The sequence below is a fragment of the Dermacentor albipictus genome, chromosome 2 (assembly GCF_038994185.2).
Source record: "Dermacentor albipictus isolate Rhodes 1998 colony chromosome 2, USDA_Dalb.pri_finalv2, whole genome shotgun sequence".
Classification (NCBI taxonomy): Eukaryota; Metazoa; Arthropoda; class Arachnida; order Ixodida; family Ixodidae; genus Dermacentor; species Dermacentor albipictus.
Window position 1 is genome coordinate 180,199,775 of NC_091822.1, and position 24,101 is coordinate 180,223,875.

At 45.6% G+C, this 24,101-nt stretch overlaps 2 protein-coding genes across 8 annotated transcripts in view; one reads left to right on the top strand and one right to left on the bottom strand.

The window, feature by feature from the left end:
* LOC135919314 (immunoglobulin domain-containing protein oig-4-like) overlaps positions 1-24,101 on the top strand; it is a 380,763-nt gene that overhangs the window by 105,105 nt on the left and 251,557 nt on the right. The window contains exon 2 of one of the 2 annotated variants that reach the window (XM_070534537.1): positions 4,361-4,437. The exons of the other annotated variant lie outside the window; for it this stretch is intronic. The gene's annotated coding sequence lies outside the window, so the exon portion shown is untranslated. The remainder of the gene's footprint in view (positions 1-4,360; positions 4,438-24,101) is intronic. 2 annotated transcript variants of the gene reach the window in all.
* Nep3 (Neprilysin 3) overlaps positions 1-24,101 on the bottom strand; it is a 185,285-nt gene that overhangs the window by 36,657 nt on the left and 124,527 nt on the right. For 5 of the 6 annotated variants that reach the window (XM_070534531.1, XM_070534529.1, XM_070534526.1 and 2 more), the window contains 3 exons: positions 15,828-16,182; positions 5,839-6,042; positions 5,039-5,166 (listed from right to left, as the gene is read on the bottom strand). In XM_070534531.1, coding sequence (XP_070390632.1) covers positions 5,039-5,166; positions 5,839-6,042; positions 15,828-16,182 — 687 coding nt within the window. Of the gene's footprint in view, positions 1-5,038; positions 5,167-5,838; positions 6,043-15,827; positions 16,183-21,003; positions 21,129-24,101 lie in introns of those variants that run through there. The other variant, XM_070534528.1, reaches the window with a different exon arrangement.

The following is a 24,101-nucleotide window of genomic DNA, read 5'->3' on the forward strand; positions in this document are numbered from 1 at the left end:
CTAGCATAAGCACACATGCATATACCCGTATGTACGAAGACCAGCTTTGCCTAGCTGTGTCCTTTTTGTGCGGTGTTCACATCGCGCTGTAGAATATCCTCAGCCGTACGCCCGAATCCTCCGCAGACCAACCGAACGCCTGCCTCTTCGGACACTTCTTTGGACAGGTTTCGGGTGGTAGGAGGGGTCGAAATATATATATATATATATATAAATATATATATATATATATATATATATATATATATATATATATATATATATATATATATATATATATATATATATATATATATATATATATATATATATATATATATATATATACAGAACTTGACGCACACTTTTATGAGCATACGACACCCTTTCGTACGCTTGACCAATGATTTTCTTCTTCCGGGGAGCCTTTAATGTAACGCTACAGCTCTGGGGCCGAATTCACCAAGCTTTTCCTGCGTAAATGTCCCTTGCCATTGGCAGGCCGCCTTCGCTAATGATATGTGCAGCGTCATGATTGGCTAGAATATTCTGCTACGAACAATTCTAGCGTAAGGGCTTTTTGTGAATACGTGTCCTGCTATTCAGCAACATGAACGTTTGTGATCACATTTACCAGAAGAAACCCATGCCGAATTTCTCATTCCTTTTATTCTCACTTTTCCTAAGAATAGTACTTATTTCATTATTAATATTGAAAGCACATCTGCGTCAGATGACTCATAATTTTAAAATTTCCTTTCGTTTACTTTGTTTTCGCCCTATAGACTCATATTTTATTTTTTATTTGTATTTTCTTTCTTTTCTTTACTTAGCTAATCGTTGTCATGTTTCGTCGGTGCTACTAATATTCACTGTGCTGCCGACACGCTGCAAACACGCCTGTGGTTGCCTTGGGATTGTCGCATAAGTCTTCTCATGTTCTTTGCGCAACGCTTGTTCAGCATTTCACAACGACTGCAAATCGAAAGCGCGAAGAACGGCGACTCGCCGCCGCCCAATAAACGCATACGCGTTTCCACGTTTTGAACTCGTGCGGACGAGCGCGCCACGGATTGTTCGCCCTCGTTTCCGCTATGCGGCGCCACTGCGCTATCGCACTTGCAGTTTGTTTGAACTTTCAACTCCATGCTTCTTTCGCTATTCACTGGGTGGCAGCACCAGCCCGCAGGTCAATTTTATTTACTCTTGCGCCTTTTCGCGGTAACTCCTCTGCATCCATTCAAACGCCGTAGGCTTAAACCTCAAGAACTGGCGTACCGCCAGACACGCACCCGAGACCTCCCGTGTGGAGAAAGAAAAGCGTGCGGGTGTTGAAAGTTCACGAAGCGGGCGCACCTAAATCACGTCTGTAAAGCCTGTCTTCTCGATATATTTGTTGCGCCTGTGCCACTCGTCTTCGAAGCGAGCTCCTTTTTTTGCGTCAGTTCGCAGTTTCTTGCTTCACCGCTGACAGATTTAGCACCGGCTGGCCATAGAACAGTTCGATAAATCATCTGCCTTCAAAGCCGCCGAAAATAAACCAGAAATACGAAAGGTTATGTTTAATTCATATCGGTATTCTAACATTTTACAAATAAAAATAAAAGTGGAAAAACGACCTCAAGCTGCTTGCTGCTTTGGTGACGTTCCTTTTGCCATTACAGTGAAAGCTCGTTAATTCGAACTTCAATAATTCGAATTTATGGATAATTCGAACTGTACGATTTGGTCCGGCCAAGCTCCACAGAAGTCTATGTATAAAAAAGTCCGTTAATTCGAACGCGAGAAGGTTCCCTCACGGATAATTCGAACTACGCTCACCTGGCACACGGCCAGAGAAAAGCGCCTACTGCCTACACACAAGGCTGTATTGCCTCCGAAACGGAGGGAACGGCGAGAGAAGGCAAAATCGGAAAAAAATCTAACCGACGCGGGGTCAGCCAGAAGGCAGTGGCGGCTGCCGCCTCTCCGTTCTACGTAACCGCCAAGACTTCTTGCCCGTTGCGAATCTCGGAGGCTTTGCAAATCTTGTACAGCTGCTAATGCTGTGCGGAGATGGCACGGCAAGCGCCGAAACACAGCGAATCAAGTACGTCGCAGCTGCGCTTGCAATCATGAACCAACGAATCAGGGCCTTCGCCACCTTCACATGTTCAGCGTCTTTGTCTAGGCAGTCTTCATCGGTTGTGCACCTCTGTTTTCAGCTTAGGAGGTATCGGCCGTCGCGAATCATTGTGATAGTGTTAAGCGTCGGCTAACGTTCGTTTCGGTGGACATCGGTGGTGGGGCACAGTCGGACCCAGAGCTTCGACTTGAAGATGGCGTATGCCGCGGCACACGCCATCACTTTCTGACCCGCCAAATTTCTGACATGCCCTACTGCTTCCAAATCGCAGTGTACTGTTGCTCTCCTTCACTTTCGTTAGTTCGAACTTTCGTTAATTCGAACTGAAGCGGCTTCCCCTTGCGGTTCGAATTAACGAGCTTTTACTGTACTATTTAAGAATGGTGACTGTATTTCGGAACTCTGTGTTTCGCCTATGCGCCGAGTTGGAAACTATCATCACGATTTCGGTGAAAATATAATATATGACACGGTGAAGAAAGGAAGGGATGCCCGTGAGATTATTGTTTTCGTCGTTCTCGTTGATAGAGTTAGTGACGTTCTCGTCGTTCCAGCTAGCGCCGTTATACGTGACGTTTAGTTTTGAAAATATTCTTTAACTTTCGGTAAATGTTGATCGATGAGGAACTTGAGAGATCAGCGTTGCTTACGGCGTACTTGGTACGCTGCTCCTGGTGTTTGGTTAGAGTTAAGGTACACGCAGTGGGCCACACAAGCAGCAGGTAAGCCCGCATGCGCGCACATACATACGCATTACGTTAATCACAAACTCTGATTAAGCAGCTCTGAGGAATACTGGAAGTGCGCTCGTTGCGCGTGACGGGCAGGCGGTGCTTCCCCAAGAGTCACAGACGACCCGCAGTTCCAAGCTCGAGTAGCGGTACGAGTATGGTGTGGCCTGTAGAGTTTGTAACTCTCGCAAATAAACATGTTCTGCATCCTCAAGAAAACTGCACTGAGTGCGTTAGCGAACCTGTCGCTTGACGCGGTAAATGGATTCGTGTTCTTGCCCGTTAGGCCTCGCGACACGTGGAAGTCGCAAGAGGGATCAATTTTCTAAAGCGTTCCGCAGTTAAGACTCGCTTCATTGGAGAGAGACCTCTGCTCGGGCTTTAATTGGTTATATATCGAGATAGACAGCTCTTCTGGAGTCCACATTTTCCTGTTTTGATCATTTAATAAACGGAAAGAACATGCTGCCGGCGTTGTCCCTCCTCGCAATGCACCAACCAGCGACGCGCTCCATATATCGTGTACATTCCGAGCGACTACACTTCAATCATCGTCTCACCGACAGATCTGCCGTATCATTACAAATGCCGTCGCGCTCCACCGCTTCCTTGCAAATGAGCCATTGTATATCTGTTACGGCCGGGGCGGCACGTTTGCATAATTACTGCGCGGAAAAGGCGCCAGACGTCCCGGGCCGTGGCGCATTGTGATTTCGGCTCCGTTTGAAGTGCGCCCTACATCTCTCGACGCCTGAGTGGCTTATATTCGTTACCATGGAGACAGTTCAGTTTCGACGACCATTCTATACTCCCTATCGGGTCGCTGAACCGTCGCTTTAGCTAAGGAAACGAGGACGCACTTGACTCCGCGGGTCGCGCCATTCGAGTGCCGCTCTCGAGTCGAATGGCTACAGCACAGCTGTCGTCAAATTTATTGTTGTTTGGCTGCAACTTGCACATTAGGTATTTGTTCGTGTTGAACCGAGGCTTGGCAGCGATAAAAGAACGAGGAAACGACCAGTGGGGATAAAGCACGCGGGAATGTAGAGGTAGTGCTATTACGCGTGCGGGATATAGGGGATCTGGAGGTTATAAATACGGTATCAACCAGAAGTTCGCGTTTCGCTTGATTGAAACGCAACGTGAAGGCAAAAATGTATCGGTATGCCGCTCATAGCTGTGATCAACAGGAAGTCGTTGGGTTTACCTGCATCGGGTAGTACGTTTCGGGAGCCCTTCATGCAAAACTTGTCTGTCGATGCTATGGGCGTCCCCATTGAAATGGGGCAGTGAGTTTCACCAGCCAGCTCTCTTTCTTCTTTGGCCTAATGTCTTACATATCTTATTTTTTTTAACAGACAAACTTCCCAGCATGAAACTTTCTGAGCCATCACTGGGAACTTTGATTTTTTACACCTCAGTTGTTTGTGGTCTCTCTACTCTTGTGCCACCAGACACCCAATCGCCTTTTACTAATCTCTGTTGCGGACATGTTTATTTCCCCCTTGCTATCCCTCAATCCAAGGTATTTGAGGAGGCCTGTCAAGCGGCACCTGTCGGATTCAGCAAACACCGCAAGCGGGAGCCTGCATCGAAACTTGAGTACGAGGGATATTTTTTCACTTGCGATTTTCAGGTTATCAAATGACTCGGTAATGTGCGTGACCTGATTGTGAGTTATGACTGACAAGTAATAAAGGACAAGTAATAAAGTAATGCCTAACCTAGTAAAGAAGCAAAGTCGACCATCATTTCCCCATTATCGGGAAAAGTGGCTGATATGGCGCGACAGACACACGTGTATGCATAACAATGAAGCAACCTGTAGGCCTTGACATCACATGTGAGCTTCTATCGTGCGGTGTTTACTCGGTGTTTCCTTTAAAAACATACGGTACTTTAGGAGTTCGCGACATTGTCTGCCGCAGCAGTACGTCCTGTGTGTCGATTACTACAAGTGGTAGCCGCATGCGTTACCCGAATAAGACGGTGGCATCTCTCAAGCGAACGGTTCCTCGAAACTGTGTATGCATCACGGCTGTCCCCTGTCAAAGGTGCTTGCCGTGTTTGCATAGCAAACTGACGGGCTTGATACACTCAGGGGTACGCTGCACACAGACCCTACTCAAGAAGAATCGCTACTAAAGTCAACATTACGGTGGCGAAGCTTTGGGGTGTTTATGGACGCTGGCTCTTCACTCACAATGTCCAGGAGATTGACGATGGGCTTGGAACCGAGGCTTTCAACGGTGTCGTTCTTGTCCAGACATGAGTAGTAGTAGATGCGAGCTTTTTGCTCTGCTTCACTTTTGAGCTCCGTTTTCTCGTCCTCTGGAAAACACACAGGCGAGCGAGAACGGCAGTAAAGCAACTCGAAATGCAGCTCCGCAAACTGCGCACTATTCTTTACATTATTTTATTGTCGTATGACTCTATCTATGCTTCGGATGATGTAGGTATCAAACTTCGAAGAGAACATGGCGTAGCAGTGCTTATGTGAGCCACAGGCAAGCAAGCAGGGGGCAAAGGGCGAAGAAGTTTTGTTAACCAAAGCCCGACTACTCCTTGCAACTACTACCGGCCTTTTCTACGTCAGAAGGGCACTTTTCATTCATTCATTCATTCATTAATTCATTCATTCATTCATTCATTCATTCATTCATTCATTCATTCATTCATTCATTTTCTTTTTTTTTATTTGATGGGTTTTGACGTATCAAAACACATATGACAAGACGGAACGCACGTGTGGCGACATTCAGCGTGCAAGTAGAGGTGCTTTAGCGAGTCGGAATGGTGTTGACGGCGCACCCAGCCTCTGCGTGCGTGAACACTATTGAAGCAGTATTCAAATTAGAGGATCTAAGGCCTACTTATTAGCGGTTACCGAGCGTGCGTGTTCATCGTCTGGCGAAACGCGGAAACAATCGAAATCGGGACGGTTCTCTCTGTTTCTTTTCTTTTTTTTTCTCCTGACCACCGGTTTAGAGAGACGCGACTCACCCAGCACGTTCTTCATGACGAGCTGGTTCTCCTGCCAGAGCTTGCCGAAGGTGCCCCAGATGGACTTGCCGTCGGGCAGAGGGTTCGCCTTGATCCAGCCGCCGCACGAGTACTGGTAGAAGTCCTCGCACGGGTCCGTCTCCGGGTCCATGGCGTTGAGGATGGAGCTGGCCACCGTCACGCACGCCGGCGTCACGCAGTACTCTGCGAGTGCGAGTCACAACGATGTGAAGCCAACAGATAATACAAACAAAAATAAAGCACAGGGGAAGTTATTTGTAGTTTCAAGTGAAGTGTAGGGAATGATAAATGCGAGGGAAATGAAAGTGGACGAAGACAAACTTGGCTGCGGGTGGGAGCGGAACCCGGAACATCCGCACTACGCATGCGATGCGCTACCAATTGCGATACGCCTGCGCCTGTTGCAACGTCCACATTCTCGGGTGTTTGTGTTTCTGCAGCTTTGGGAGTGTTGGCCAGCGTATCTCAGGCCATCGCGGCCGAAGTGGGACATAATTTCGGGCGATGGCGCCACGTAGTACATGACCTTTATGAACAGGCAGATGGCCAATGAACCCTAATATTCTACCTGAAGGCATCGTACATAACGGATTCGAGACCCTCGCTATGAAATGAACGAGAAGAAGAAGGGGAACCGAGGGGCCCGATTTTGGTTAATCACAACCGTACGAAGCCAACAGATAATGAGGCCAAAGAAAGCACAGTGGAAGTTATTTGTAGTTTTAATTGCAGTGTAGAAAATTATAAATGAGAGGAAAATGTAAGTGGACGAAAAAAACAACTTTGTCCTTTTATTCCCGTTACCCCTTTCCCCGGCACAAAGTAGCCAGCCAGTACTTACACTGGCTAACCTCCCTGTCTTTCCTCTCTTTTCTCTCTCTCTCTCTCTCTGTCTCTCTCTCTCTCTCTCTTCGCATAAAGTGGTTTAATGCCACAGAGGCTGGAAATGTTGACAACTATTCTGTCGCTCGCTTCTCCGCAAACAATAATTTCGTCGATATTACACGAAGATTACGTTAGGTGATATAAAAAAGTTTGGTAATAAAGCCGATTTCTTAAATGTGCTTAAACAGTCAATATTTAAACAAAAAAACGCAGAAAGAGAAAGAAAGAAATATGGTAGCTTGTGCACTGTCTACAATCAAACACAAGGCAATAAACAAAGTTAATAGAATAATACAAGATAACTAAACAAAAGAGGGCATGTGTCACACAAGTACAATATAGCCTTCAATATAAAGAAGGTTATTAAAGCTTTTATAGCTGACCACCGTTGCAATGACGCGTTACACCATGGCTCAAGCAACTTTTCTATACCTAAAGGACGATCCCCAAGCCGATTTATTGTTGTCCTCAAAGCCGCGCTTTGCTCTTCGAGGAAGGGTGAAGGAGACAGAGGGGAGGAAATACAGGGAGGTTAGCCAGTGTAAGTACCGGCTTGCTACCCTGTGCTGGGGAAAGGGGTAGAGGGAATAAAAGGAGAAAGAAGAAGAAGAGGAAAAAAAAGGAAACCTGTTCGAGCTTAGCACAGGCAGCCTATGAGAACGCATTCTACGTTCTCTCGTGAATCGCCGCAAGTGTCACAAGGCATAGCTGAACGACGTGTACTCCGCGAGTCGCGCACACACTCGTTCTTGTTACCCGAGACGTCGAGGGTAGGAATGGCGTGCCAATTGCCAAATGGATTGAGTCATTTCTCGCTAACCGTTCTCAGTTCGTAACAGCTAATGGCCATGACTCACCTCATAGCGACGTTCAGTCCGGTGTGCCCCAAGGTTCCGTCCTGGGACCTTTATTATTCCTTATCTACATTAATGACTTACCTTCAGCAATAACCTCTGACATACATTTATTTGCAGATGACTGTGTAATCCTTAGAGAAATAACTAACGAACACGACATCTCCCTGCTTCAGGCCGATCTCAATAACGTCAGCAAATGGTGCCGATTGTGGCGAATGGAACTCAACATTAACAAATGCAAATTTCTGAGAGTATCCAGATCTAACGATAATCTGCCTGTGTACTACTTGAATAATGTTGCTTTAGAATCTACTAACTCATATAAGTATTTAGGCCTACATATAACATCTAAATTAACATGGAATCATCACGTCGAATACATAATTAATCAAGCTAACCGATTGATGGGATACTTACGCCGTAACTTTTCTCATGCTCCCACTCCTTTAAAATTACTACTTTATAAAACCCTGTTACGGCCAAAATTAGAGTACGCTGCAGCTATATGGGACCCTTACCACGAAAACCTAATACATTCCCTTGAACTCATCCAAAACAACGCCACTCGTTTTATTCTATGGAATTACTACCGTGGTGCGAGTGTTTCTTCAATGAAATCGAATCTGGGTCTTCAACCACTAGCAACACGTCGAAAAATTTCCCGCCTTTCATTTTTTCATAAGCTGTATCACCACCCTACACTTCACCCAAAATTCATATCGCTACCATACTACTTATCTCACCGTACAGATCATCATCATAAAGTTAGAATTGGTACATGTAACACGACACACTTTTTACACTCATTTTTGCCACGTACGTCGAAAGATTGGAATGAACTTCCTTCTGACATTGTTTCCATTAATAACAATGATCATTTTCGAAAAGCACTAGCTAACAATATACAATAGCAAACATTTGTACGAACTGCTCCTGGTGTTTTCCTTTTTCTTGTTTAATGTTACTTTTATATGTCAAGTTCTATTACTGCATTTTTCATACGTATAGCTAACAGCTGGTGTTTATAGCTGATGTTTTCCTTTTTCTTGTTTAATGTTACTTTTATATGTCAAGTTCTATTACTGCATTTTTCATACTTATAGCTAACATTGTATAATTAGCAAATATTGTGTATAAGCTCATGATTTATTTCCTCCTTATTTGTTGTATAACCCACTCCCCTCTCTAATGCCGAAAGGCCCTGAGGGTAAATAAATAAATAAATAAATAAAAAAAGTGCTCATGCTCAGCATGTTGTCATGTTCCTTGACAGCAATCATGTTTTTTTCCCCGTGTTAGGGTTACGCAATAACTGGCTCATGTATACGGAATATATTTCCTTTATTGATTAATATTGAACGTATTTGCGGTTTCCTTTTCTTTTCTTCGTTATTGCAAAGTGTCCCTTATTCAGCCGAGTTTGTAGCCGTTGTATTGAGCTGTGTCTCGAGTGCACCATTGCGAAAACATTATTGTTGTTATCAATATCATTCAAGTGAGAAACAAGAGTGAAAAGTCGGAGACAGGCTTCCATACGTGCCTCCGTCAATAACGTCCGCGCATTCTTTACTAACACACGTACCGGCACGCACTTTCTTAGCTGCCAACGTAATCAGGGGTGAAGTTAAAGAGTTTCCGTAGAGACGCACTACGTCTTCCCGCATTTATTTCGCTTCTGAGAAGAAGCCTTGGAATGAATGGTGCTTCTCAGCGCTTTAACAAAAATAAGTGCACTTCCTTCGTAATCGAACTATGGGAGATTAAATGTTGCGTATTCTTGCTAGCTCGACAGGAACACGTAGGGCTGCGTAAACTGCTTCATTTTTCTCTTCGTCGATGAAAAAAAATAATAGTCAAAGCTTTTACGACACGGTGCCCTTTTCTCATTATTAATGTGCCTACACTGCGGCTCTTTTTGAGCCATCGTGCCTTGGTGACATCGTATACAGACGCCTTTATTTTTTTAATTTTTTTTTGCTTGGGTTGACTGCGTAGAGACATCGTTTTCCCACTTACACAACAGATTAAGGAACATCAAGAAAGTGCAATTAGACCATCGCAAACGGAAAAAAAAAATTAGATAGATAGATAGATAGATAGATAGATAGATAGATAGATAGATAGATAGATAGATAGATAGATAGATAGATAGATAGATAGATAGATAGATAGATAGATAGATAGATAGATGGATGGATGGATGGATGGATGGATGGATGGATGGATGGATGGATGGATGGATGGATAGATAGATAGATAGATAGATAGATAGATAGATAGATAGATAGATAGATAGATAGATAGATAGATAGATAGATAGATAGATAGATAGACAGACAGACAGACAGACAGACAGATAGATAATTAGATAGATAGATAGATAGATAGATAGATAGATAGATAGATAGATAGATAGATAGATAGATAGATAGATAGATAGATAGATAGATAGATAGATAGATAGATAGATAGATAGATAGATAGATAGATAGATAGATAGATAGATAGATAGATAGATAGATAGATAGATAGATAGATAGATAGATAGATAAAAGGTGCGTGTTCATCTTCCCCGTACGCTCACGCCTATATTACATCCTTCCCCTCGGAGAGGTTTAAACAGCCGCGGTGGTCGTATAAAACGATGCTTAATACAGAATAACGCGAAAATGTTCTTTCTACTCGCCCTTCTCAGTGTACCCCGTTAATATATTTAGGTATACGATACGATGTTTTGTTGCGTTTTATGCACGCGCAAATAAAACTTCAGCAATATTTCACCGCTCCTCGCTCTTTATAATAAAGAGCTCTGCGTTAAATTCCGAGCTTTTTCCAATGTCAATAAAATATTTGTTTCCTCAGTGCTATGAATGAAGCCAATAACGTCGAACTCGTGCGCATCGACGAAACTATTTTCTTCTGTGGTATGCATTCGGGCGGAAGAGCGCACGGGAACCCGCTCTTTCACATTAAGCGGCTTTCTTGCGCGAATTGCAGTAGGGATCAAAAGATTAATGAAACCTCATTTCCCGCTGAAAAGATTCAAAGCCCACATCAATGTTTCAGCCGGGCGAGGACTGGGAAAGAAAAGGCAGCAAGAAAAAAAAAACAGAAAGAGGTAACAGCTCCTCGCGACTTAGGTAAACAGTGCGAAACGGGAGGAACTCCATATAAGCCGTGTCATATAAAGACCGGCCCGAGATTAGGCCCCGTAATCTTCTTGTATTTTTCGAGTAGGCAGCCATGAAGGAAGCTTTTCTCTTGGCCCGTGACGTATGAAACAGAAGAAAAAAAAAACAGCGAATAAAATGCAGAGACCTGCCAGGCTCTGAGGGAGCGCACGGCCAAAGCAGCAAGTACGTACACGCTTTGCCCGAAGCGTTCAGTAAGGCCCTCCCTTCATCTAAGCGTACTGCAGGCGTGGATACAGCCTTGAGACGAGTGTCGTGTTTCTAATTAACCTGCCGCGGACAGTTAAGGAAGGTTTCTAAGATACTTGATACTACAGATGAGGCGAGATGAAAAAGAAACTCTCAGAACAGATTACCGCTTGAGGCTCAGGGCATCTTGTTTCACTTAATAAGGCATGTCAGTGTAGCGTCTGAGGGCTAGGAAGCGGGTGGCAAGGGACAAAGCATCGTTAAGGCAAGAAGGCACTCGAGAAGATTATAAACAGCTAGCGGTACTTCGCGGGTCATTCCCTGCGGCAAATACTACAAGCTGACGTCGATAGACTATAGTCACGCCTGGAATTGAAGAGGCAAGAAACAAGAATAGGATGGTGCTGTGACCACGGAAGGAAGCGCTGCTTGGTATTGAGACCTAGCAAAAAAGAAAAAGAAAAACGAATAAATAATTCCTAAGCGGGGGACACCCATGAATACAAGTGGCACACACGGTTGGACATAATGTTGCGTTGCCTTCCGGAGCACCTAATTCTTTGCAAAGGTCTGCGAATTATGTTCGATACAAGGCTTTCGAAATGTTTGAACACTGTTTCTTGCGATTAAATACGTGTATGCGTTTGAAAACGTGCCATTGATCTCAAGGCATGGTCGTGGGATGGGGCGGAATTTCTGCACTCAGAATTCCAAAACTGTCGTTGACGATAACGACAGAGGAGTGGGTCTCATGTTTGTAAACATCTATGGCTACGATCGGATTGCTTGAAGGCAAACAGAGCTCTTCAACAGAAATTAGTAGGCACGTTTCTTCTCCAAATCGACGTCAGCACAAAGGCTAGTCTAGAAAAAGGAAAGACGTTGGAAATAAACTGTTTCGCTACTTTTGTATTGGCCGTAGTCGTTGGAACTAAAGTTGCAACCGCTATTGCAACTTTTGTGTGGAACAGGGATAAAATCCACAAAGCTTTTCGTTCGTAGGTGCTCCTTGCCTGCGGCGAATCTTTGCCTCTGCTGCTCGCGCCGGAGAAGATCACGTGCTAGCTTCTTGCTCGCGCCTTTATCTGCAGGCTCACTTGAACTATAGTGACCGCAGCCAAGATCTGGAACCGAGGGGGTGGCTTCGTGGGAGACCTTCCTGCACGTTTATCAACAGGACATTGAACTTGACTGCAACGTTTTGCACTGTCATATAATCATTATCCCTTATCGGACTCTTACGTACCGATTCCCCCTCCACCATAGCAGAGTAGCAGGCTAGAGCGCGCTATCTCAGGCTGACCTCTATGCTTTCTGTGAAATAACTTCTCTCTTGTGAATTCGGTCCAGACGCCGAATTCACAAGATTTGTTGTTCGTAACTGCTCTTTGTCATTGGCTGGCCGACTTTGTTAATAATATGTCGAGCATCGGCATTGGTTGCAACTTGCTGTTACGAACAATTCTAGCGCAAGAGGTTTTTTTTGTGAACGCAGGTTCAGGTTCCCTGCCGCATGGATCAAAACAAGCCATCGCACATGACGAACCTACTCAGTGTTGATACGTTACTCCGTGTTATTCAATAATTTGCGAGCGACGGAGCACCACTGTCAATAGAGCTGCCGGGCAATATTAGGCAAAAGCCGTGCTTCCTAAGCAAACTCACCAGTACATTAATCACATTAGCTATTAGGGTGCCATTACCTCTACGACAAAATATAAACAATTACTTGATTATTCAGCTTCTTCCAAACGATCCTAATTCGGCTGTCAAAGCATGGTGTAACCAACATGGCTGGCAAGCTGCCGTAACTTAGGAGAACGACGCTACGTTTTGTGTCTGAAAAAAAAAAAATGGCTGAGCAGCCGATTGCCTGTGAACAGAGAACTTACGCCTTCTCCTACACGCTAGTTCAAACGTCGGTCTGCCACCACATTCCCTACACTGCGTTAACTCTGTCTCGCCGGCTCAATCTGTGCAATCTGGCCTGTGCGATGCGAAGAGACCGACTTTTGTCCAACGCATGACTACACTGACGCCAGAAACACCTTTCACGATTCGCAGATTTCGTGGTTGTCCAGGAGCTGATCAGCCTGCAAACAACTTCGCCCTCCTTGGAATACGTGCCGAACGGATGCATCAAATAGTATACCTGCGCAAGGAATGGCATCCTAGTCTACCGGTGCCCAGCGCCACGTACGAATATTCCGTCATATAGCAAGGAGCGCTGCTCTTGCTTCGGGACCAACTAAATCTCTCGCCGAAGACGGTGACGCTTCCAAAAAATTGTCCTCGCAGCTGACATCGAAAAGGCGGTCCGAACGGTGCCACGTCCCACGATCGTGACGGACGGTCGAGCAATGGGCACCCGTGGCCGCAATGCGTGCGACGTCAGTGCCTTGCCAACCGACTAAGTTCCGCGCCCACGTCAGCACAGTGCCACGCGTGGTTTTGACGGATGCAATCGGAGCCATCAAAAGGCTTCGTTTTTTTTTTCACTAATAGGGGTCCATTTCACATCAGCTGCGCAGGAATGAAATGCTGGCGATTACGACCTCAATTACTAGTCGGAACTTACTACAATTACTAGCCTTTAGCTGCGGGCTTATAGAGTGTTTTCTTTCTCTTTACGTGATCCTTGAAAGGCGAGTGCAGTTCAGTTCAATTGAGCCCAACGCCCGTTTGCAAGCCGTACAGGAAAGCTTGCTTTCATAGCAGGCTATACAGTGCACAGTAACTCCGCGTGCTGTAGGCGAGACGTACCCTTCTAAAATTCTGCCAGATTATGTGAAAATTCTGCAGTTTCCAGTGAGCGTCAGTGTTGTTCCAGTGCTGATATGCAGGTTTCTGTGAGCAGCCCGCACTGTCAGCATTCTTGAGCGCCGCTAGACGCGTCTCGCTGCAAAAACACCCTCTCTATAGTTTTGCGCGATGGCTGCAGCCACGTGATTGACTATCGTTGTGCGCGCCCAGAAAATAATGGGGCGCTTCATTATTTTACGGATCACAATCATCTCGGCTCAGGGTTTTCGTTTGTCGGAGCTGAGACCGAAGCAGGATGCCAGGTCTGCGGTTAGCAGACATATGCGCGCGCGTGAGCATTGCACTGTTGATGCCACGCGGTAAAATATGTTTGCGTTTTACTATAGACTTCAGTATAGGATACCTCACACCCTCCTTAATAGTGCCTTTTGAATATTGACATGGCCATGTTTCCTGCTTTTGAGAGGAGCATGGCTTGATATGTACATTTCCAAAGTGGTATACTATTTCATATTTTAAGTTCTCCTTGGGATAATGCTTTGCAGCCTGGTCGGGTATAACGTAAATATTGTTCTCGCTCGATTTTATTTCATTCTTACCAGGCTTCGTTCATGACCGGCCGATCGTGGTGATAACGTTGGCGGAGCGCAGCTCGGACCAGTGATGAGGCAGTAAAAGGAATAGCATTGCAATAGAATTGTTACATTGTCGCGGCCGTAGATCTCTACGATGCGAGCACAATGAAAACGATGATTCGCCTTCAGAAAAGTGTCCCAAATGTTGGAATATTTCCGGAAACACGTCAGCAGTCTTGCCCACTTGTTCAAGGACTTCAAGTACTTCTATTGATGCTTTTATGCGAAGCATATTACGAGGGCTCAACCTAGCTCCTCAGGCGCGGCGGTGACCATGAAATCACGTGACACCGTGACGTCACGACAGAGGAGAAGTGGCTTTGGCTCAACTCTTGCAAGACGGGCTGGGTGGGAATCGAACCAGGGTCTCCGGAGTGTGGGACGGAGACGCTACCACTGAGCCACGAGTACAACGCTTCAAAGCGGTACAAAAGCGCCTCTAGTGAATGCGGTGTTGCCTTAGAAACGCGCTGTTTCTAAGGCGTGCGTCTCTTGCTCAGGCGCACATTTCGTTGCCGCGCCGAACGCTGCTTTGCTCGACGCTCACCGCGTCCAATGCGGGACGCGTAGTCGCTGCCCTGTAGCCCATTGTCTTACACCCCTTGGCGGGTCGACGGGAACGCTGTCGCGTTCCACTCTTGAAGGCGAAGAAGTAATGCATGAGTTGTTTCTTCGTCTAGCCGAACCAAATATAGCCAAGCAACAGCAGTTCACCAGGCTAAACAGTGGTTCAACAACTAAAATAAAGGCTAGTATGCTTCGCATCCTGGGCTTAACCTTACCTAAGCCACAGCCATTTTTTTTTGAACTAAACGTGCTCATTGTAGTTTGCGACATTACCAGCAATATTTACCCTCTCTGTACATGTCACCTTAGATGCATAGGTGCACTTTAATTTTTATGGACCGCAGTACGCTGATTGCAGGTTACAGGAAGTAAGGCTGTATACGCTTAAGTTTCTATGCTGCTCGGAATTAGAACGATACTAAAACTACTAGGCAGTTTTGCTAAACAGCACACGACAAGAAGTTACCGAGTATCTCCTGCGACACGAGTGATGTCATAACCTCGACGAATTACGATCCACCTTTACTAGAAGTTAAAATCTGTAAAGGTGACGCGTTGCTTCTATTTCAGAAGCGCACAAAATTTAAAACATATATGTGCATCTTTAATAAAGGTTGCGAGATTAGGAGGATACTCTTATCGCTCTTCCTTCTTTTATAACTTTTGGGGCGTGCTCCCATGTCTGTTCTGTGTTTGCTCCTGTTCCAGCATTTTGTGGGCATATACCTTGTATAGACTGCAAGATCGAATACCCGAACAGTAAGTCCTTCTGAGCCCATCGAGCGCGCTTTGACATCTCTGACTGCTTGACAGTTTTCACCGTAACACTCGAGTAAGGAAGGACGCTGCGCTCAGGGAGGATAGCCGTGCGGGCCACTCACTAGGCTGCGAGGGCTGGGCGACGCGCTCGATGATCCTCTCCCGGACGCTTCCCGTGTTGACGCTGACCACGACGGAGAGCACGAGCACCACGAACGCGAGCAGGGCGACCAGCGCCAGCAGGAACCGCTCGAGCGGCGACGCCCGCTGCCAGAAGGTGCGCCGCTGCCCGCCGGACACCGAGTAGCGCACGCCGAGCGGGTTGAGCATCGCGGCGGTGGCCGAGCTCCCGCCGCCGCCGCCCCCGCCGGACTTGATGTCGGTGAGCACCGTGGAGCTGCCGGTGGCGTCCACGGGCATGCTGCTCGCGCTGCTCGTCTCCTCGTCCTCGAAGTCGGTCCGCTTGTACCTCGGCATCTGCACTCGCACGGGGTGAGGGAGGGCGAAGAAGAAGAAAAAAAGAAAGTACACGTTTACTCTGGGGTGTGTTTACCGGACCCTTCCCTACCAACTGAGTCCTGCGAAAATACGCGAGGCAGTGGAAGAGAGAACAAAGGGAGAGGAGAGACTAAGAGTTTAAACCGGAGCTTACGTCGGCCTGGCTGCCTTCCACTTTGGGAAGGGGAAAGGGTAGAAATATGAGGATATTTCACTGAACATGCCGCATCTGATGGTCGCGCAGCATAATGCGATAAGGTCGAGTGTGTTGTATGGATTCTTAGTCTGACAAAGTCTAGTTTGATTGATTGATTGATTGATTGATTGATTGATTGATTGATTGATTGATTGATTGATTGATTGATTGAGTGAGTGAGTGAGTGAGTGAGTGAGTGAGTGAGTGAGTGAGTGAGTGAGTGAGTGAGTGAGTGAGTGAGTGAGTGAGTGAGTGAGTGAGTGAGTGAGTGAGTGAGTGAGTGAGTGAGTGAGTGAGTGAGTGAGTGAGCGAGCGAGCGAGCGAGCAATAAGAGACATTGTAATGGGGGTTTCAGGTTTCGACCAGCTGGGTTTACTTGACGTTCAACCACAGCATGCTTGCGTCACCTGCCCTTTCCAAGCTCTCGTTTCCTATAATTAGACTATCATAAACCGCAACTAGCTACAATGAGCTAAAAAAATCTACATTTGCTACAACTATGATGCGTACACTACTGAATCGACCAAAATACATACTGTTACTAAACGAACCACTTAGTTACACCACTCGATCGTACTAACTGTTTACACCAGCCAGCTAACTACCACTGCACACTGAAATCCAGCTCTTAGTCAAACCCATGACTTCGTACTCGGCATCCATGACTGTAGTTTCGGATGTATGTAAAACAGGCGTATATAAAATGCAATACTGGACCACAACGGTCGCCCTCTCACAGCGAGGTAGCGACGCTTTTTTTGCACACATGTTCTCATAACGTACGCGAACAAACGCTGCCTGGGTGCAACCAGGCCACCGCGGCAACGCGACTACACGATGTCAATCCACTGCGTTGGCGAACATGTTGTCGCGGTGTGACGGCATCTTTAGGTCTGCTAGAGAATGATGTCACGCTGCTGGTATCATGGAAATTCGAGACGTTTGCTTGGATAAAGCACGACAGACGAGGCGATAAACACGCGCACGCGCGTCTGCTTGCTTCATCGTCTCGTTTGAGCGTTGTTTTGAAAACTTCACATGATGCGAGACTGTTTCTTCTTGTGTTTACTGTTATTCTTATTTTGTACTCTTGTATGTTGTGTGGTTGGAAATCGCGGACGTTGCATACGTTAGTGTCATTCTCTCTTTCCTTTCTTTCTTTCTTTCTTTCTTTCTTTCTTTCTTTCTTTCTTTCTTTCTTTCTTTCTTTCTTTCTTTCTTTCTTTCTTTCTTTCTTTCTTTCTTTCTTTCCTTCTTTCTTTCTTTCTTTCTTTCTTTCTTTCTTTCTTTCCTTCTTTCTTTCTTTCTTTCTTTCCTTCTTTCTTTCTTTCTTTCTTTATTTCTATCAATTCGTTGGATCTTTGTATTGCCAGCGCTCTTGTGCATCTTTCTTGTTTGTGCCCCCTCCGTGGTCACCTGTCGAGGTTACCTCACAGCCTTAGAGTTAGAACTCTGCCGATCCCGTCATGTATGTAAGCATTACTGCCCGAAACGCATTAGTCGCGCTGTTGCTAAAGGCTTCAGAAGCTCTGAAAACACGTACGCAGCATCACTGACAAGCACATAATCTCTGCAATTGAATGAACAAAACTAAGTTAGCAAGAAATCGAGGGGTTCCTTAGATTTCTGGCTGTATTCCGATGAAGCCAAGAAGCCCAGCTCTCCGAAAATTTTGCCGGAAGATCTTGTGGAAACTTTTTGCGACAATGCCTATTTTTGAAGAATCTTAATATAGAAAGGGACCAACGAGTAGTGAGTGGAACGTTAATCAAGAGGAGCTTATATATTCGTGTGTGAAGGGACGCTCGAGATGCGAACCAGCACGCGAAAATCTTTTCCACAGAAACTGAGAAATAGTGTAGCTGCATGGGCAGTTCCGGGCCTTCAAGCCACCTCCCCGGAACGCATGGTTGCACGTTATATTGTAGAGGGTCTGTTGTTCATTGTTCGCGCGCTTCTGTAGTCTCCAGTAGTTAGAGTTTCTGTCGTGACACAAGGTCTAGCCCAATCACAGATGTCCCTCTACTCAGGACTGGTCTTGAAATAGATTGGCCTAGCAATCTATGCGCGCTATTTTGAGACGATGCCGATGCATGTGCGCAGGTCTGGTTAAAAGCGGCAATTTTATTCACTACGTCGTCCTCACCACGAACAATGCCCTTTTCTCTTTTTAACGTTCTTGCCCCTACGCTGGGCAGCGAACGACAGCTCTATACATACACAACACGAGTATTTCATATTCAGGTTGTTACGTTGACCACATATATTGGCAGATAGGTTTCTTGTATCCTTTTTCGTGCGACTCTTCGCGTTCGCCACTGATAAGCTTGTCTAGCTTTCTACACAACCATCAAGTATCCTTATTACCCATGGTAGAATACATGCAGATCAGCGGCGACTAGCACCTTTCATATAAAGTGACCAGCGCGTTAGGTTCATTAGAAGTATATATCATTATGTGAAGTCTGCGGCCTTCTTCGTTGTTCGTTAAGACCAGTCAGTTGATCTATATTGATTTAACGGTAAAAATTACCGCTCCCATGCTTGCACATATATATATATAGTGAAGCAAGTGAGCAGCCTCCGATCTAAAAACAGTGCGCGTGCTTACAACGATGGAAAAACAACTAAGAGGTGCTCAATATCTAGCTCAAATTGTCTGTTAGTGTTCTTGTGTTTTTGTTTTATGACCACCGCCACTGACTGTTCCCCCTGTTTCGGCCACTAAGTCATCCTCGTAATGAAAGTCCATCGCTTGTTGTTCCTGAGTTCACTTCGTCTTTTGCCATACTCCTAAACTGTACCTCTATTTAAGCACTTGTCATAAGCTTCACCTCATGTTCGAAACGCATGGTGGATTGACAATTGCTCATCAGTGCGGGACATCAGGGGCCGTAATCTTCAAAAGTAATTCTGAGACATGCCACGAGTGCCGCGAATAATTGTCTCCCGAGAGACATATTGCTTCCTGCACCTATATTATCGAGGCTTCTCAGACTCCATCACACGTAATCACCAAGGGTGCGTATCGTATTGCTAGTCTGGATTAGGCGCACGTGAAAAAATTCATTTACACTCCATAAAACGCACTATTGGAAAAGATTTGGTAATGAAAAGAGTGGTCTGACTGAGCGCCTCACAGGGTGCCAGCGCCCACCCCCTGCTAAAATTCTTTAATGTGATCTAAAAGGCCCTTACCATTTAAGAACACGGTACAGTCGTGGCTATCACAGTAGAACGAACACCGGAAGCACGCGTGAATACGAACACTGCTGCGCATGTGGCCAGGACACAGGATCCGTATCGCACAGGTGGCCGCTGTGTGGCGACCGACCTTCACAGGTACCCTATATATCCGCAAAGCAGAAAACATGCGAACTCGCTCCAAGCTCATCCTGTTTCGTATGTTGCATTGTCGTTAATTTCTTCCGTGTCCCTAAGGATAGAAATCGCTGTTCACGAGCGCAGGTCGTGAAAAGCGTGCCTATAACTAAGCGCGCTTGCCAAGTGAAGTGACGTCACTGAACACTCGACCGCACATGTCGGCAGCAGCGCTGTCGTGTTGTTGGGTTTTCGTAACACTAAGGCTTCAAGCAGAGGAGAAAGGCTGCAGACAGGCCGTGAACAGATGTGCAAGACTTGCACGCTTCGACATGACGGACAAGTTCGTGCGTCGTGACATTTAGACATTCTATAGTGAGTCGTTCCCACTGACATTTAGAGACGCACTTCGGAGATAGCCTTCAGTAACATCGACCTCCGGTCGACGGAAAGCTGAGTCCCTCTTCCCCGCTTTCACGACACGACCGTGGTATTTGAAGCGCATGCCTTCCTTTCGTAGTCGGCGAAAGAGCTCCGAGTGGAGCGTTTTTTTTTGCTTCAAGGCTTTGAGGTGAATGCCATTTAGCATAGGTCCAGAAGGAGCGTTAGGAAAGTGCAGTCTGCGAGACAATAACAAATCAACAAATTATCGTGCCAGTAGGTCAACTCGTGTAGACCCGCCTCGCGATTCCCTTTCGGTCGCACCGAACCTCTGCCGTGAAGCTGTTTACCTTTATCACAATTTTATTTTTTCTCATGATCGTCACAAACTCTACATGCGTGAAAAGAAGCGACCCTGTACGAATTGTAACAGCGCGGCAGAATACGCTAAAACTTGAGAGAAAAATATAAGATGTGTATCTGAGCACACTACATGATCTTTCCCTTTTTTTTGTGTTTCGAGCTCGAGAATTTCGGTTCTTGTTTTATTATATCACAGTGTAAGCCCTGCTGTTAGTAACATTAACGCAGATAAATACTATGCAATTATGCCAGAAGACAGGAAGACCTGTCGTGATGTAATCAACATAAAGACCGCGGCTATAAACATAATGTAAAGGTGTAGATAATGTAAAGATAATTCCAAATAACGATGATGTGGTTACAAAGATAACAATGACAAATGACAAAGTTTAAAGGCTATCGATAAATTTGATATCATGAAGTAAATGGAGACGGGGAAAAGAAAAAAAAACAACAACTGGGGAAACAGGTTGTCGCAAAATAAGACCGTGTCTTATCTTTCGCTAAGGAATGGCACAATAAAAATGGCGAGAATTCACCTGCACATCAGGCCACATCCTCAACATGTTTACCGGCTCGTTGCTCTTTATCCCTCGGCGCGCGGGCAACGTTTCACGGACCACTGGCGTCCTTTGACAACGAGGCACGCAATCTCGAAAGGCAGCTGCTTGGTGGAGAAATCGGATGCGCCCAACGACGCGGCGTCCACTCCGTCCAATGCATGTGCTGTGCGTGTATAACGCCCACTGGAGAGCCTCACACACCACCCGCTACATACGTGCGCCGCACACCCGATTCCGAGACCGCGTACACGCACGTCACTGGTTGCTGAAGAAAAACAATCACGCAGGCCCTGACGCGCACTGCGCTCGCGTTGGCGCCATCGAGCACGAGGCGGGCCTACACTGCCGTCCGAATATTCGGCGCTTGCTCCCCGAATTAAAGGGGCTTCGTTGAGGACTAGTGAGGATGCCGGGTTGCATTCCTGGAACTGCGAATAAGTCCGTCTTCGCATGCGGCAACTGTGAAAAGGCGTAAAAGTGACGACGAAACGTGCGTAATTAAGATTACTGTTGCAAGTCGTAATTTGATGCGTTTTCGTTTTGTAAAAGATACTATTTCTTTAATTTTGTCAGTTTCTTTAAAGTCTGTTACTCTGTCTTGACTTTTCTCCTTTCTTGCGTTTAACCAGTGGCCTCCTGGCCAAACCTCCTTTGAGGGTGAGTGCCAAGGATTGAGGAACAAACGAGCAAACAAGCATACATGCAGGCTTCGCACGATGCCAGTGGTTTTGTCAATGCTTAGATCTATCCCGAAGGCCAGTTAAGCTAACTGATTGATTCATTGATTGATTAATTTATTTATTCACTGACTGACTGACTGACTGACTGACTGACTGACTGACTGACTGACTGACTGACTGACTGACTGACTGATTGATTGATTGATTGATTTCTCGCTGTGTTTAATCTGGGATAGGCGAATGAGAATTGATACGCCCGCATTCCAATGTGGGCTGAGTGCAAGAACGCTTGCTCCGCTTAGAATGCAGAGTAGAGTAGAATGCAATATTAGTTTGGAACAAAGCCTCCCTTCCTTGACTCCCCCTTCTCCCTCAAGATTAGGGTGTCAAACATAAATAACATCATTCAAATGAGAGTATAAATGTACAGATCGTCACCTCAACGCGCTTTGATCGGTGAAACTATCGGAGACCGAGCGGCGTTGACTTTGCTGTTTGTTAATACAGACGATGCTCCACATTGAATTACGCAAGTGCTGCTAAAGGAAATTCACATATTCGTCCTGTATTTTGTTCCTACGATAACGACGAGCTTGTAAGGGGGCGCACACGGGCAAGAGGTAATAATGTTCGTCTTTTTCTTCGGCTTCTTCGAATAGGAAGGCGTTCGCATTTACAGCTACGAATAAAACCAGACACCGCGCGTCACAGTAGTTAGAATGGATCCTAGGAGGAGATCAAAGAGAAGTGAATGCCCATGATAGTGACAGGGTGCTTCAACATTGACATATTGAATCCTGCAAACAAATAGCTTCCATAATTCATGAATGGGGTCAGAATCCATTCACTGCATGGGGTTAGAAGGCTCCGTCATAGACTTCAAACCTACAGCAAGGACAGGATAGATCTCGTCTTGGCTATAGGTATACAGCATTTGAAAGCGTTGAAATATGTATCGCACTTTAACGTTCGCCGTCCCCCTGACTGTCGTCATGGGCATGAGAAACTATAGAGTGGAAGTTGAATAAATCTGTGTGCGTGAGAGTTCAACAGTGTCTGTGTTAATGCTTTCGCATTCATTTAGACAATCATCGTGAGGTGGGTTCTGCCGTAATGTTTCTTCTGTATTCATATTCCCTAACAAAGAAAAATAATTCGCATTGACGATTGCGAAGTTCTTTCACCTTTTGAGTTGGCTTAAGCGCGTTGCGTTACGTTACTGTTGGTTAAGGCATAATGAACACATTTACTTTTCGCACCAGAAATACAATATTTTATTCAAAAATAGAATCTTGATTCAAGCATATAGACGTTAGATTCAGGCAGGCAAGTGTTCAAACTTGGTGCACAAATGTACGCTTGGAAATAGAACGCAAGGCTGGTTAACCTCGCTAAACTGCCGAATTAGTATAGTTCTCGCCAATATTAATGACCTGCCCAGACTTAAGTAAATGCATGCCAAGACCAAAGAGGGCTTGTTTTCTTTCTCTTTCTTTCTTTCTTTCTTTCTATAGAACCACTGCTTTCAAAAGCTTGAAATCATGATGCCTAGTTCCGCAGTGGAGTCAGAGCTACCAATTTAAAAAACGAAGAACGAAAAAAAAGAAAGGAAGAAACGAAAACTCAAGCAAGCTACCTAACCTCTTCATTATCAGGAAAGGGACACCATTGATTCCACGCTTCGGTAACCAGCGCTGAAGAGCTAAGTGCATGCCTTTAGGTCACGCTTTCCGCCACTAATTAGCCGCGGTTGCAATTTCCGCATTATTCTACCGCAGCCGTATTCCGGCCGGTATACGCGGATATTATCATCACTTTGTAGTTACGACTGTGTATACTTCCGCGAGTTAGAACGAGCAACGAGAACGCCAACCATTTCATTTCGCATCGCAGTGCTCCCCCCGTCGCGAGGAAATGACTGTAAGAGCGAAATAAAAAGAACACCGCGACGTACCGATTTTCCCGCATCGTAGAGTGGCCGGCGGTTGGGCAAAAGAAAATGTCCGTATTGAGACAAATGTATTACCGGTGCCATGAACCGCGACGACCACCCGATGAGCAGGAAAGAATCGTGTCGTTTTTTTTGTTTTTTTTTTTGTCTAGCTGCGTTACTCCATCTTAAAACGCGCTGACAGAGAACCGCCGAGTTATGATTAATGAATAAACAAAAGCGACGTGACTGTTGCTTTTCGTTGCTGCGCTGATATATGTCTCCTTTCCATTTATTTCTTAAGTAAATGTGTTGTTTTTGTTGCGCACGTTCCACACCCGTTCACAGCTTTCTTGCGGGCTTTCTTTCTTTCTTTTCTTTTTTTTTCGTTGACCCATACGCGTAATTGAATTTGGTCAGCCGGAAAGAGGTGAATTTTTCATCGTTCTTCTTCCTGCCTGAAA